This window comes from Mobula birostris, chromosome 25 (assembly GCF_030028105.1).
Source record: "Mobula birostris isolate sMobBir1 chromosome 25, sMobBir1.hap1, whole genome shotgun sequence".
Classification (NCBI taxonomy): Eukaryota; Metazoa; Chordata; class Chondrichthyes; order Myliobatiformes; family Myliobatidae; genus Mobula; species Mobula birostris.
Window position 1 is genome coordinate 24,057,285 of NC_092394.1, and position 16,586 is coordinate 24,073,870.

At 40.1% G+C, this 16,586-nt stretch overlaps 1 protein-coding gene across 2 annotated transcripts in view; it reads left to right on the forward strand.

Annotated features, from left to right (window-relative positions):
• The window catches only part of acaca (acetyl-CoA carboxylase alpha), a 278,119-nt gene that overhangs the window by 233,146 nt on the left and 28,387 nt on the right, over positions 1-16,586 (forward strand). For both annotated transcript variants that reach the window (XM_072243270.1, XM_072243271.1), the window contains 3 exons: positions 3,340-3,475; positions 5,101-5,278; positions 6,857-6,969. In XM_072243270.1, coding sequence (XP_072099371.1) covers positions 3,340-3,475; positions 5,101-5,278; positions 6,857-6,969 — 427 coding nt within the window. The remainder of the gene's footprint in view (positions 1-3,339; positions 3,476-5,100; positions 5,279-6,856; positions 6,970-16,586) is intronic.

The window sequence follows — 16,586 nt, forward strand, 5'->3', positions numbered from 1 at the left end:
AGGATGACATTGCACTGTTAGATGTTCCAGATCGGATCAGCAGGACTGAGAAAGAACTGCCAAGTCTGTGCACCACATTGAGTTAATTATAAAGTGTTCTCTACCTCCTTTGTCTTTAAAGGACTGAGCTGTCCTGTCTTTATGGTGAATAGTGAAGTGATCAAGCTGCAAAGTTGCATCTGGAATGGCGGAGGATAGCCATGTTTCTGTGAAGCAGAGTACACAGCAGTCCTGGTGTCTCTCTGGTATACCAACCTTGCTCTGAGGTCTTAAATTTTCCTGAGATTGGACATTCGCCAAAAGGATAGTTGGGAGTGAGGGTCTAAAGCTCTGCATCTCAGTTTTACTTGCAGCCTAGCATGTTTTCCTCGATTTCTTTTTCTAAAAAGGAAACTGCACTCACAGAGTTTCTTTTTCCAAAAGGGAGTCTGCAATCTAGGAGCCATTGATTTTGAGTGTCGATAGATTTTTTTTTTAAACATCTTAAAATGATGCTGCTCACCCATGGCTGTAACTGTGGGTTTCAGCTGTGTTTGTCCTGAATGAGAATGTTGGAATGAGTCCACTCATCTCTGTGGCTTCATGCATTCTTGTACATCTGAATTGTCATACCAGGCCATGTTGCAATGAGTCAGGGTACTTTCAAAGTGCATCTGTAGAAATTTGCTGGAGTGCTTTGTGACATGTTGAACCTCCTTAACCTCCTAAGAAAGTAAAGATGCTGGCACACCTACTTTCTAACTGCATCTTCGTGTGGCCCAGGACAGGTCATCTGATAATGTTAAAGCTTAAGAAATTGAAAGCTGCTGATCCTCTCCACTGCATGAGTGCTGGATGCGCAATGACCCTAGTGGTATCCACTATCCACGAAAATTCAGTGATGAATTAGGCATGTGGGCTTGGCCTTGTACTCTACTCTCTCTACACCCATTGTGTGGCTAGGTGCAGCTCGAATGCCATCTATAAATTTGCTGATGATACAAACATTTTTGGCAGAATTTCAAATGCTGACGAGAGGGTGTACAGGAATGAGATATACCAGCTACTTGAGTAGTGTCGCCCCAGCAACCTTGCACTCAACGTCAGTGAGACAAGAGAGCTGATTGTGGACTTCAGGAAGAGTAAGATAAGGGAGCATATGCCAAACCTCATTGAGGAATCAGGGTAAGACGAGGGAACAAACACAAGTTCCCATACAGGGATCAGAAGTGAGCAATTGCAAGTTCCTGGGTGTTAATATCTCTGAGGACCTGACTGGTCCCGAAATATTGACGCAGCTGTAAAGAAGGCAAGGCAGCACCTATATTTTATTAGGAATTTGAGGAGATTTGGTATGTCACCTAAAACACTCAAACTTCTACAGATGCACTGTGGAGAGCATTCTGACTGGTTGCATCACTATATGGTATGGTGGGGGTCGGGGTGCCTAATGCACAGGATCAAAGTAAACTGCAGAGAGTTCTACAATTAGTCTGCTCCATCATGGGCGCTAGCCTCTGTAGTATCCAAGACATCTTCAAGGAGCGGTGCCTCAAAAAGGCGCCATTCATTATTAAGGACCCCTGCCACCCAGGACATGCCCTCTTCTCATTGTTACCATCAGGAAGGAGGTACAGAAGCCTGAAAGCACACACTCAATGATTCAGGAACAACTCCTTCCCACTGCCATCCGGTTTCTGAATGGACATTGAAACCATGAACACAACATAGAAAAACATAGAAAACCTACAGCACAATACAGGCCCTTCGGCCTACAAAGCTCAGCTGAACATGTCCTTACCTTAGAACTACCTAGGCCTACCCATAGCCGTCTATTTTTCTAAGCTCCATGTACCTATCCAGGAGTCTCTTAAAAGACCCTATTGTTTCAGCCTCCACCACTGCCGCCGCCAGCAACCCATTCCACACACTCACCACTCTCTGCGTAAAGACAACAACTTACCCCTGACATCTTCTCTGTACCTGCTCCCAAGCACCTTAAAACTATGTCCTCTCATGCTAGCCATTTCAGCCCTGGGAAAAAGCCTCTGACTATCCACATGATCACTACTTCTTTTAATTTCTGTTTTTGCACTATTTATTTAATTTAACTATTTGGTATTTATACGTATATATACTTTAAATCAGTTTTTTCTGTATTATCAAATACCACATTGTACTGCTGCCAGAAAGTGAACAAATTTCACGACATATGCAGATTATATTAAACCTGATTTTTGATTCTCATCATACCATGAATTTCCAAGGAAAGATTTTGCATAATGTTTCATGGCCTCCCGATACACCAAAACAATTTTGAAGAGTAGTAAGCAATGTGATGAAAAGAAGGGCAGCAGTTAATTTATAGTTAGCTCAGTGACACAGGAACAGTTATGCAATAACCAGACTTGGCAAATTAATTGGCTTACATTAGAATCCAAAAAGAAATGCAGACCGAAAAGGACCATTCAGAGTTGCTGGTTGTGCTTCAGGATGTGGTTCAAGCTATCCAGGGGACATTATGCCAGGTGCTAAGATAAAATTGATTGTGAATAGAGAAAATGTTGGCGATGGCATGAGATGTTGCTTCTGATTATAACACTACTGCACCTTTCATGGAAGGAAACGTAGAGATCTTCAGAATCTCCACAGAAATGTTGCAAACCAGATTCCATCTACCTGGTACAGAGATAGCAGACCAGCCATGATCTTGTTTAATGGCAGAGCAGGACTGAAGAGCTGGGTAGCACATTCCTGCTTCGATCGCTTAAAATTTTAAAAAAATGGCCAAGCTTATTTTACCATGATGTTGCACGTCGCGTGCTCCTTTCCATTTCATGATGTCAGCATTTCTCTACCCACCAGGTCAAAACAGAGCATTTTACACCTTGCTATTTTAAATTTACTATTTGACTTGATCAGAAAATAGAAAGACAACTTACTTTCTTGTTAAGTTAGCAGATGCTTCGAAAGACCTGATATAAAAACAATTTCTCCCCACAGGAAGAAATTAGGGGGCACCTGGATATAAGAACTTGTAATGCAGGATTTCAAGTCTCTGGCTGTCCTCTCGATCTGTGCCTCTTATTATGTTTTTGTCAATAAAACTGATGATTTAGTCATTACCAGAGTTTATAGAAGTTTGGACTGTTCAGTTTGCTCCATTATAACAGTAATTATACTTAAGTAATATTTCATTGGCTGTGAAGTACTTTGGAACATGTTGAGGTTATAAAAGATACTATAATAATCAAAGTCTTACTAGCCGCTCCACTTTTCTCATGACTTTTCCATTTCCTCCTTTACTTAAATATGGGTAGTTCTCCTTTAATACGTAATTATTGATCAATGCATGAACAGATAATCCAGCAAGCCGGGCAAGTTTGGTTCCCTGACTCTGCCTTCAAAACTGCACAAGCCATTAAGGACCTGAATCGAGAAGGGCTCCCACTGATGGTATTTGCCAATTGGCGAGGTTTCTCTGGTGGAATGAAAGGTAAAGAGATCAAAGTGATATGTTTTCAAGTTTGTTTGCAGCAAAAAGCTATTTCCTTCCTATTTCATTGCAGCCGGGAGAGAGGCCACTTCAAGCGCAAGACCTCCTTGACCATAGTTCTTATTGTTCAGTGCTTACATGGTGTGGATTGCTCTGCTGCCATAGGGCACTAAGTTTAGTTGTTGAATAAAACCAGTTTTGACCAATCAGTAGTCAAACCTCTTGCACGGTCAGCTATGTGTGCCCTGAACTTGCAAATCACAGCTACAGCCAATACCAGGCAAGCTACTCTGCAATTGAGTTCTGATGGAGGTCTTGACCTGAAACGTCAACAATCCCTCTACCTCCACAGACGCTACCTGACCTGCTGAGTTAATTCAATAGTCTGTTTTAAATTTCCTTCAAGGTTTTTTAACTGGCTGTTCTGTATTCTTTGTAGTGAAACCCCATATAGTATGCTGTGACTAATTTTTATAAACTTTTAGCTATGCAATACCAGAACAGTCCACAGTCTGTAAAAATTTGGAATTACTGTAACTGGTGAGTTCAGTAGATGCAGTACTTTGCAGTTTAACCTCAGCTGTTAAAGCAGTGCACACAGTATGATGTGAATCTTGTTGGAGCTCCTTAGAAAGATCAATCAGTCACAGCTTAGGCAGACTCTACATTCTCTCCACTCACATTAGTTTTCAATGTTTACACCTAAGCTATGAATATGGATTATACAAGAAGAAGGAGCATTTTCTAAATAATAAGCTGAAAAAAACATAATGTTCATAAATTTAAATTATTTATATAAAAATGCCCCTTTAGAGAGACAACACATTAAAACAAGGTTATGAGACAGATACAGTAAACGTTTAATAAATCGTTCTATTAATGCTTCAGAAGCATTTTTGTTGAAACCCTATTTTATACTTCAAAGTATGCAGGAGGCTCTTTCAAGGAAACTGATGATAATGTGCCTTTAAGTCCCTTTATACAGTCTCAGCAAATAAAGCACAGACATTGCAAGGGTCCGCTCCGTGAGACTGTTTGGCACAATAACTCCATGTCAGTGAATGTTGTGATGTGCGCGTGAATGTTCTCCCTTCGCACCACTTTGATTATTCATGGGGATGAGAGGGGGGTTGCAATGCTGTGGAGGGAGGAAGAAAATAAACAATTACACCATTCTTCACTGAACACACATGGCAAGGAGTCAATTGGATGGTGGGTAAAACATCTCAGAAATCGTGTGTAATGAGTAGGAAAAGATTAGACGCAGTTCTCGCTATGCTGAAAATTGACATTAGCAAAAACTCTTTACTAGACGACCTAGGAGGTCCAATTCAAGTTGGATAAAAAGCACATACAGATACGTTTGGATTGGTCTTCTGCACATTTTTATTTAGCTGGAAAGATTATCAAGATAATGCAAAATTAAATTATAAAACTCACTGAATATTTAGTTGGGGGGTATCCATATGCTAGGGTTTAGTGAGGCAGGCCAGCAGTGACCCACGACAGTAAGAAATCAGCCGTGAAATTTACCAGAAATTAACACTAGGGTCGTTGTCTCAGCATGAGTGGTTTGATAGGATGCGAATCCCTGTGAAATTAACCATTCTGTTCTTCCCCTCCAGACATGTATGATCAAGTGCTAAAGTTTGGTGCGTACATTGTGGATGGGTTGCTGGAGTACAGGCAGCCTGTGCTTGTGTATATCCCCCCAAATGCAGAGCTGAGAGGTGGCTCCTGGGTGGTCATTGACACCACCATCAACCCCAGGCACATGGAGATGTATGCAGACAAGGAAAGCAGGTACAGAAATAGACTCTGTCCATGATGTTAGTTAACTCTTCATTACTCATCACCCACAAATATCTAATGAGGAAAACATAGACTGGTATTTGCTGAAGTTTTTTTTTTCCCCATAGACAATTAATTCTGTCTCAAAACCTGACAAAAATCAACCTTTTGCTCGACATGAAGCTGAGTAGTGAAAAAAACGTATAACTCTCTCAGCTCACTGTTGTTACTCAGTTGATTGCAGATGACTACAGCTGTTTTTATTGACAGGGATTCAGGCTTTTACAAAATATTGCTGCTGAGCAGCAGAAGTCCAAGAAATGAAAAGTTTTTCCCTTATGGATTAGTCATTTTTATTTCATGTAGAGCTTTCTAAAGCCAGAATTGATTTTCCACAGACTCATCACATGAAGAATGGGTGCTTAAAACAGTACCTTCACATGGTCAACGCTACAAGGAGAGGGAGATGGGGGAAGATATAGTTCTCACTTCAGTTCCATGAATGTTTTTTGCATCTTCCGTCCCTCGATGGAAGTTTCCTGCAAATCCATAGTCTGGATATTTTGTGAAAGGATCACTAAATTCAAGTTAGTCTCCTGGGATTAAGCCCATTCAGTTCGACTTTACAGAATGTCTCCACATAATGAGGAACACTGGTCTTACGTGCTTTCACCACATTATACAAGCAAATTTAAATCCCTCGGAATTAACCATAATTGTTTTTGCCTTTACATTTTTTTTCGTGCCCCTGTATTACATTGTGGATAGTTCAGTTGTGCAACCGACGATCTCAGCAAAGCACTCTCAAGTTGGCCAGTTCATGACCCATTTTATATTGCCTTGAATCCACCACACCTGTAAGAAGACTTTGTAACTTGAGGCACAAACCATGTTTGCTAGGGCCCTCGATATTGATCCTCATGGATACTGAAACAATATAAAAGGCAGTCAGAGCAATTTTGCCTTTTTTTTATTTGCAGTTACCTCCCACATCCAATGCAATTCCTGTATGGAAACATGTTTTGATCTGAACATCACCCTCAACTTCTTTTTACTCTCCTCCTATCTGTAATGACAAAATCATTCCCCTGTCAAATTGTCACATGACCACAGTGTCTCTATAGTAAAACCCAAAATATGCATTTCAGGGGCAGATAATCTTCTGCCATTTAATGCCATCAATATGGATTTTTGGGGGGGGGCGGGGTAACTTTAACTTAGGCCTTTAATCAAGTACAATTACCTGTTTTTTTTTAAACACTGTCCTTCTTGCCCTCTGTAGAGGACAAGTGAACCTTTGTGAGTACACTTAAACTGAGCAGAAATTGCCGCTAATTATTGCCCTTTAAATCTTATGAAGTAATAATATTTTCACGTTTCTAAGACTGGGGGCAACTAAAGTACTTGTAAAGGAAAGCAGAGCACCTCAAACCCCCGGCGCAGAACTAAGAGTGACGTCTTTATTTATTGAGATCCAAACTATAGTGGTGTATTTTTTTTTAAAAGAATATGCTGAGATGTTATGACTTTTAATTTATGTCCTGAATAATTGCATGCTTAATTAGCCTGTAAATGGGTTTTACTTATCAGAGGTGGTGTACTGGAGCCAGAAGGGACAGTAGAGATCAAATTCCGGAAAAAGGACTTGGTGAAAACAATGCGAAGGGTGGACCCTGTGTATATGAACCTGGCCGAGCGCTTGGGTAGGTGCAGTTTAATTTCTGTCGACCTCCTTTCCAAAACCACCCCCTCCCCATCCCCTACACCAACCAAGTTTTGTAAAGATGAATGCTTTGAACCTGTGAAGTGCCTTAATATGGATGGCTGGTCTCGTATTTAAATTTGTTCTGCGATTCATTAATGCACTGTAGCTTTTATTTATTTATTATTTTAAATCAGTCTCTCACAGTTTAATTTGATTACAGCCTGGAGGTTACAGGCCTCGGGGCTCAACTTGAGCTCATTTATGAGATTGTGATCTGTATGATCTACTGTCATGGTTACCAAATCTAAATTAACAGGCAATTAATTTTTTTTTACTGCCCAATCAATTTACTTTGCTTCACTTTTGAGCATCCCTTTTGCCTTTTAGAACACCACTGTCCCTGTCCAAAAAAAAAGGAAATTAGAATGGTGATGATTGCAGAGCAGCTGCTGGGTTTAATTGATGGGTGACTGGGACCCTAATGTCACTTTTTGATTCTCCTCTTGGTTTTAAATGGCAGCTCCTGGCCTTAACCCACTCCTTTCCCCGGCAGTATGGGTGAGATCAAGTGCACCTTTTAGATACAGCCACTGAGTTATTAAGCCCAGTAAGTCAGGAAGGCTGCAGGTTTCAATCATAAGAGTACATTGAGAGGACGATCCTGTATAAGCTGCATTTTGCATTAACCTTTTCCATGAGGAATTTAACCATTTATAGTTCTGACTGTTCTTTTTAAAAAGATGTAGAGGTGTTGGAAAGAGTGCATAAAATATTTACCAAACAAACACAAGGTTAAGCAGATAGAAAAGAATGAAAAGCTTGTGCCTTTTCACTCTTAAGTGGGCGTAGGCCCAAGATTAACCGGGTTGGGGACCTCCACATAATGGGAGAACAGAATGGGGCCCGGAGATTCTCGCCACCCAGGCCATGCTGCCTTCAGGGAGAAGGTACAAGAGCCTCAGGACTGACACCACCAGGTTCAAGGACGCTTTCTACCCCTCAACCATCAGGCTCTTGAATACAAGGAGATAACTACATTCATTTATTCATTTGCGCCATTATTGCTATTTATTTATATTTGCATTTGCTTTGTTTGTCGTCTTCTGCACTCCGGTTGATCTTTCATTGATCCTGTTATATAGTTGCTATTCTGTAGATTTGCAGAGTGTGCCCGCAGGAAAACCGATCTCAGGTTGTATATGGTAACATATATATACTTCAATAATAACATTTACTTTGAACTTTTGATAAGGCCACTGATACAAGGTGGTCAGCAAGGTATCATTCAAAAGAAACTTGCTTATTCAGAGTGGTTAGAATGTAGAACTTACTTACATGGGGACTGCTTGAGGTGATTAAAGTAGATGTGTTTAAGATGAAGCTTGATAAATGTATGAGGTAGATGGGAATAGTGCGCTTTGCAGATAATTGTATGGGGAAGGATGGAAGGGAGCATGTGGAGTATAATGGCTGATGTGAACTGTTTGAGCTGAATAGTCTATTTCTGTGCTATGTATTCTGAGTGAACAGGAGGTTACATTTTTAGCAACATGATAAAGGAAGCATTCTGCACAATGCCTTGGTGAATTGATGGGTTGTTTTTTTGTTGTTTATTTACTTTGAACACTTATTGAAAGCAAAATGCTTCAAAAATGATAGCTGTCCTTTCAAACTACAGTTTGAGCTCTAAGCAAGCAAACGAGCTTGTCATTTTGAACAACTTGTATCTGAAGAAGCATAAAAGCATGAGCTGTTGATAAAGACCTCAGTTGGATGAGTCATAATTGTGCTCAACAAAGAATTTGATTGTTAAAAACACAGCCTAATGGAAGGAGAGCGGCTTTTGGAGCTTCGCAGATACCCTCTCAGACAAAGCATTGCATAATTTTATTTTTATGGCTAATTTAAGATTTTTTTTTCAAATTCTTGGTTATTCTGGATCACTGCTCTTTGATGTTTACTTCACCCCATTTGCCACAAACAAGCAGTTAGGCTGAGGTTCCTGCTGACACCAGCAGAAGCTGTGTCGACTCCATTTGTCTTATGCTGCACACTTCAGGCTCACTGGTTATTAAAGAGAATTTCACAGTCATTTAACTCTTGAAAGAATGAGGGCAACGGTGTCTGTTGTGAGACATCTTGCAAAAATTCTACACAGGTAACTTGTTAAAATAAAGATGAACTGGAATTTGCAGCATGGAGAATTACAACAGTAGCTTTTATTTGTTTAGCATCTTTAAAAGTGTGAGCAAACAAAAATTTAATGTTGAAGCACATTCTATGAGATTAAGACAGAGGACCAATAAATGAATGGCCTCGGCCGAAAGCATCGTCGGTTTATTCCTCTCCCCAGAGAGAAATAAGCGGTTGAAGGCTCAGGTTGTCTGACCTACTGGGTTCCTCCGGCATTTTGTGTGTGTTTTAAGAGGTTTCATGAAGGGGAAAAGAGAGCTTTAGGGGGTAAATTTCAAAAAAGGATCGCTGGAAGAAATGGCTGTCCGTGATGAACATTTGGATGCAATCAAATTGCCAGATGTAAAGGAATGTAGAGATTTCCAAAGGTTGTAGAGTTGAGGGGAAGAGGTGTGTTGTTGTGCTTGAATCTGTAGTGAATAATTCAATAGCACAAGGTTTGGAAAACGAAAACTTGGGTTTCCCTACTAATCACTTAAGCATGAAAACACTTCCATTGACCATTCAATGTGGGAGATGGTAATACTGGAAAATGCATAGCCCCTTGTAAAGGAAGCCACTTGGTTTTGTGCAGTTATTTCCCTTCTCCAGCAGTGAAATTCTAGGCCACACAAAGCCTAAATCTCATATACGATCAAATGGATTCTACTCGTGGACTCGCACCTCTCTACCTTTACATGAAGAAATTGTTTGGGCTGAAGTTGTGGATGGAGGTATCTGCTGGAGGTCAGAGTGGATAGGGAATGTAGACGTGGCCAGGCAGATGGGTGGGGTCCAAGTCAGTTGAGGAAATACAGACCTGATCTTTGGGTATCAGGCAGCCTCTAAGGTTAAGGGCAGGGGTGTGGGTGTGGAACTGAAAAAACCTGAACAATGCCTCAAAAAGGCAACATTAAGGACCCCCATCACCCAGGACATGCCCTGTTCTCACTGCTACCATCAGGAAGGAGGTACAGGATCCTGAAGGCACACACTCAATGATTTAGGAACATCTTCTTCCCCTCTGCCATCTAATTTCTGAGTGGAGATTGAATTCATGAATACTACCTCTTTACTGATTTTTTTTTTTATTTTTGCACCACTTATTTAATTTAAATATATGTGTGTGTATATTTATATTTATACACTGTACATACTGTAATTCATGTTTTTCCCTCTATTATGTACTGCGTTGTACTGCTGCAGCAAAGACAAGTTTCACAATATATACCGGTGATATTAATTTTGATTCTGAACTGATACAGGGTGATGGTCCAAAATATCATATGTCCATTTGCCTTTTGACTCACTGAGTTCATCAGTAGTTCAATTTTTGCACTGGGAAAATCATTTAAAGATGAACGCTCTTGGAACATAATGAATGTTTCAAACTCCATGGCATTAGACTAAATAAGATCAGGCCCCCATGAACTGTAAAAAGTAGTCTTAACACCCTGTTTGAAGCCTAAATCTTCTGTAGAACATGAGAAATTAACTGAAAGTGGCCTCAATGCCTGGTGGAATATGGTTTGACCTAATTGTGTAAGGCTAGTGGTCTCTTTGTGAATGCTTGTTGAATATGCAGCGAGTCAGAATAATGATCTGTAATCATTCTTGGATAAGATTCAATCCTTTAGCTCATAAAAATTAATTTCACCCATTATATATAGAACAGACACTGTTATATAGGGTTTGTATCATATGTAGTGCACCTAAATACGTACTGTATAGGCCAGTGATCTTAAGTGAATTAGATCATGCCAATGGGAATGATGTTAAGAACAATGCTGGACTCTACCCTCTCCCAGAGGAAAGGGGATAAAACCAGCTCTTCCACTAGAGGTTGCTGGATTGTTATTTTTGAGATTCAGTGTGCTCCTTGCCCATGGAGAATGGTCATTTGTTCAGGAAGCATCAGCAAGTGACTTAAGGCAACAACAGAAGCTATCTGAACAATGGGGGCAAAAGAGAGAAAGAAAATAAAATATAAGGATTTTAATGTAAGAATTTCTCAATTGACTTGTGTGGAAAAGGAGTTGCCTTCAGTTTTCAATAAAACAATGGTCAAAGTCGAGTGTATTGTCATGAGCAAGGCCATGTGTTCACAAATGCAGTGAAAGCTTAGTTGTAACAGCATCACAGGCACATTGCATCTTGGAAGCATCATTCACAAAAAAAAGATGAATTCATCATTATTCACACTTTTTACAAGAAAGAACACAACTAAAAACAAAAAAAATGTTAGTTTTAGTGCAGAGTGATAAAAGTGATCATAGTTTCGGTATATTGAGTTAGTGATTAAGGTTGTGCAGGTTCATTCAAGAACCCTGTGGTTGAAGGAAAATATCTGTTCTTCAACCTGGAGGTGTGGGACTTCTGGCTTCTGTCTCTTCTGCAAGAAGGTGCCATGGCCTGGACGGTGGGGATCTTTGGATATTGCTTTCTTGAGGTTGAACCGCCTGTAGACATTACCAGTGGTGGAGAGGGATGTGTCTGTGATTTATTGGGCTGAGTCCATTACTCTCTGCAGCGTCTTGTATCCCTGCATGCTGAATATGATACGTCATCTGATGTGTTATCACCCAGGAATTTCAAACTGCTGACTCTCTCCACTGTTGATATCCCCCATACCCTCCTTCCCCTACATTTATTCATTAATTAATTAATTTATTTATTTATTGAGATACAGTGCAGAATAGACCCTTCTGGCCCTTCAAGCTATGCTGCCCAGCAATCTCCTGGTTTAGTCGAAGTCCAGTCATAGCACAATTTGCAAGGACCAATTAACCTACTAACCAGTATGTCTTTGGACTGTGTGAGGAACTGGAGCACCTGAAAGAGACCCACACGGTCACAGGGAGAACATACAAATTCCTTACAGGCTATGGTAGGAATTGAACCCAGGTTGTCTGTATTGTAAAGCATTGTGCTAACCACTACACTACCATGCCACCCATAAAGTTAACAGTCAGCTGTTTAGTTTTATTGACAGTGAGCAAGAAGCTGTTGTGGCAGCACTCAACCAGGTGTCCTGTCTCGCTCCTGTATACTGTGATTCATCTATCAAAGTGGTATCAACAGTGATTTGTATATGTCATGAATGTACATGCGTGCAAGTGATGATACATTTGAATATTTTCATTATGGTGCCTGATTTACAAACAGAAGGAGTTTAAGTGGTATTACTGCATTGATACCTAGACCCAGTACAGAGGTGTGTTTTATTTGATTTGTTTGGGTCTTGGCAGCACACCTTCCTGCTCCATTTAAATGAATCGTTAGGTGTCAATCCATGTGGATCTCATGAGCTTTGCAAAACGAATACCGGGTAGCACAGGGTCATGTGGGACCACAAACCCCATCTACCTTGCTAAACAATGAGCATTTAATTCAATGAGCAGATTTATAGGGCCATAATATTACAGATCTCCAAGGCTGACCAATGTAGTATTTAACCAGCAACAAGTGAGAGTGCTGTTTGAAATCAGTCATACAATTGTAATATAAAAGTGTATTTCTTCACTGAAAGTTGTTTTCTTGATTCAAGGTAATAGTGTATAAAAGGCGTTACTACATCCACAAAATACTGGAAGAACTCAGCAGGCCAGGCAGCATCTAGGAAAGCAGTACCATCGACATTCCAGCCTAAAACGTTGACTGTACGCTTTCTGTAGATGATGCCTGGCTGCTGAGTTCCTGTAGCATTTTGTGTGTGTTGCTCAGATTTCCAGCATCTGCAGATTTCCTCTTGCTTGGCATTACTTCATCTGTTGATTTCCTAGCTTATACCACTTTTACTAGGCAGCACGGCTTGAAGAACCTATTCTGTGCCGTATCTCAATAAATAAATAAGTAAATTTACTTTGTTTTTCCAAAGGCAAAGTTAATCCCAGTCTGTTTAAGTCCTTTATTCTTGCTTTAAAGCAGCTCTGTACCCCAGTCTTTCAAATTTACTGTTGTAATGCATGCATTCATCATTTTAGAATATTCATGATTGCTCTTTTACTTTTTTTCCATTTGTTTTTGTTGTTTTGTAGTATTATAATGTCTGTACAGAATAATAAAGTTCATATTTTAGTCTTCAGTTAGCTGGTATATTCAATAGCATGAAAATATACAGTCATTTCGTTCAGGTATTATTTTTCATTCTGTTATTAGAATTACTACTATTTCTAAGAATTTTAGCAAATTTTTTTATATTTTGAAATAAATGTACAAACACGTTTTTAGCAGAAAAATGAAAAATCCTGTCAACTCGACCTTTAACACTTTGAAAAGCATTCACAGGGGAAATTTAGCAGTCTCTGAAGGAGCTAGGATCAATCAATGGCTGATTATGTTCTCATTCTGTGCTGGATTGATCTTTTACTGAACTGATGATAACAGGCCTTTGCCTGCTTCAAGAGGCAACCCAAAATGGGCTTTGACACGATTGGTTGTGACAGGGATCAATCTGAAGCCTGCTGAGTGGTATGAGAGGCAGGCACCCCCAAAGATCTGAGAAAGCTACTCCGATTCATTGAGATGCCCTTGTGATGGCAAATTTGTTCCTTCCAAAGACTCCTTTATGTTTATCCTCCAACTGTAACAGAGAACCAATTTCAGAATTCAGCGGGCCAAACCGAGAAATTGGCAGATGCAGCCCTTGAACATTTGCCTTCGGTTGGAAAGAAGAGAATGATTTCTTTATGTAGTAATGAGGATGACAAAAAAGAAAGCAGTAGGGCAGATCAATACAGGAGTGACAGATTAGAAGAGACACTTCATTTAAGACCAAAAAAAAATACAGAAATCCTTTCCTGTTTAATATGGTAACTTATCAGAATTTGCATCAGATTTCTACTGCTTTTTAAAATTGCACTTGTCAAGTATTACATGTGGCATAAAAGAAAAATATTGATTAAAATGATGTGCCTGTGACTTGTGAAGCAGCCATGCAGCAGAATATTTCAAAGCACAGCCTTTCCAATGGATGTCATGATTACTAGCCAAGTGTGCTGTTCAGTGACTGGTATCAATGCCACTGTAAAACATTGAGCCTTGTCTCCATGAAAGGTAGCGCCTTTATTGGAAGCTTCAGGTGATCTATATAGGTTAAAAGGAATGGCTTAGTCAGGCCTGTTGGCTTGTCTTCAGGCAACACACACAGAATGTTGAAGGAACTCGGCAAGTCAGGCAGCACCTGTGAAGGGGATGTTTTGGGCTGTGAGAGCCTCAGACTGAAATGTTGATGGTTTATTCCCCTCCATAGATGTTGCCTGACTTCCTGAGTTCCTCAAGCATTCTGTGTGTACTGTTGAAGATTTCCAACATCTGCAGAATCTCTTGTCTTCAGGCAATACAAGATGCATTGTCATGTAATGTGGGTGAGAGAAGGGGGTCTTTAACCAATGTCCAAAAAGTGTGCAAAGTCAGAAAGCATCAGTGTCTTTCCTTTTTTTTTGTGTAGGCCTAACCCAGTCTCCCCAAATGGAAGATACCACTTCTGGAAAGCTAGAGAATTCATCAGTTCCCCTACCCAGAAGTAGCAGGAAGAGAAGGGGGTACATCGACTGATTATAGCTGAGTATAGCTTTTGAACAGGTCAAAAGGGAAAGGAAGTGGAGTAGCCTTGTTCAAAAAGGAATATGTTAGAGCCACAATATGGAAAAAGTGGATATTAATGTAGAATATAGAATCAGTTTTGGTTGAAATCATGAAAGCAAGTGAATGAAGATAAGGTCTGTAGGCCCTCAAAATATGATGGCTTAATAGTTCAGAGGATAAACAGCAAAATATCTTGGGCATGTTTGAAGAAAACTGCAATTCTTGTAGGATATCTTAAACTATGTATTGATTAGCCTAACCAAACTGTAGAAAAGGAATTTATGAAGCACTGTAGGACATGCTTGCAACAGGGAAGAGGTTGCCACTGCTAATCTTGACACAGTGAAGCGCATCCTTGAACCTGGGGTGCTACCCAGGGAGAAGAATGCAACTCTGTAACTGTGACCCAGGGCAAGAGTAGTTTTAATATTGTGTTCAGTGGGTTTCAAAAGCCAGTATCTCTTGATTCTGAATCTGGGCCAACTGCAGGGTAAATGTGACTGCCTGGAAGTTTTTTCTTGGTTGGTCATTCCAAGTGTCCTTTATGTTAATGACAGAAAGGGCAGAGTGCATTGGCTGCTCTGACCCCACGGAACTACTAATAGGGCCAAAATTTGCTTGGCCAATGTGTAGGGCAAAACTAGTTTTAGATCCTTTAAAAAAAAAACAGAGTGCCAACACATCACTTGTGGTTGCTGTTGGTAGTTCAAGCAAGTTTAATCTTTGATTGTTGCCAGCTCCAGAATTCTTTAATACCGTAACCCCGACTGTGAATGTAACCAGAACTTTATCCGTAGTTAAGTACCATCTTCTTCCATAGTTCAGTACTAGGTTTTGTTACTTAAAGAGGTTACTGGTGTGTAAATGGATTTAACCTATGCATGCTCCTACTGTATAAAAACTGCAAGTTCATTCTTGATTTTCATTGGTTAGCAGTCTCTCTGAAAATCCACGGTCTGATTGGTGAGGTAATTCGCATTGCAGTAGGGGAGTGCTTCAGATGTGAAGAATTTGGGCAACGTAGAAGGAGCTTTTTTCTCCATCTTAACAGCTTTATCATTTCAGTGAGTGGCTGGCGCTAAGTGCTTTAAATGGAGAAGGGTTAAATCCTCAATCATAAGCCATCTTGACACAGCAAAAGTAACAGAGACTGAGGGATGGTTAAGTGAGAGGATATAAGAAAGAGATGAATTATTAGAGTAAATGACATGCAGTATAGCAAAATGAATTCATAGCTAGAAATCTTTTTCTAACAATGCCCTACAAAGGCTGTGAGATAAATTTGGAGACTAGAACCATACAAAAACACTTTAAAATACTTTTACTGCTGTCCTTATCACTGAAAATATCAGTTGGGATTTACCATGGAGTCAGAACTCTATTATTGGAAATAAGAATACATTTAGACAAACTGGGTACCATCTAATCAAAAATAGAATTACTAGTCAAGGGAAATGTGTTGAATTTCTGTTTTGGAATTTTGTGAAGTGAAACTCTTAACAGGTCAACTTCTTGTTACTTTCAAAGCTCGTTTAACTTGCCAGACTCACCTTTACGGAGAGTCCCATTTGCATTGTGATCCTCGTCCGGATGTCATAGCCAGAGCAGGGTATGCCAGTAGCTCTATAGAACAATTCCACTGTTTTTTGTATCTTTACATTCCCAACAGAGTATATGTGCTGCAAATCCCTTCCTTTTCGATGGGATAGTGAAGAACTGCCTCATCGTTCTGACAGCAAAGGATTAGGGACCCAAGCCAATGCAGCTGACAAGACATTGCAGAATAGGTTCTTTTGGCCCTTTGAGCCGCACTACCCAGCAACGCCCAATTAACCCTAGCCTAATTACAGAACAATG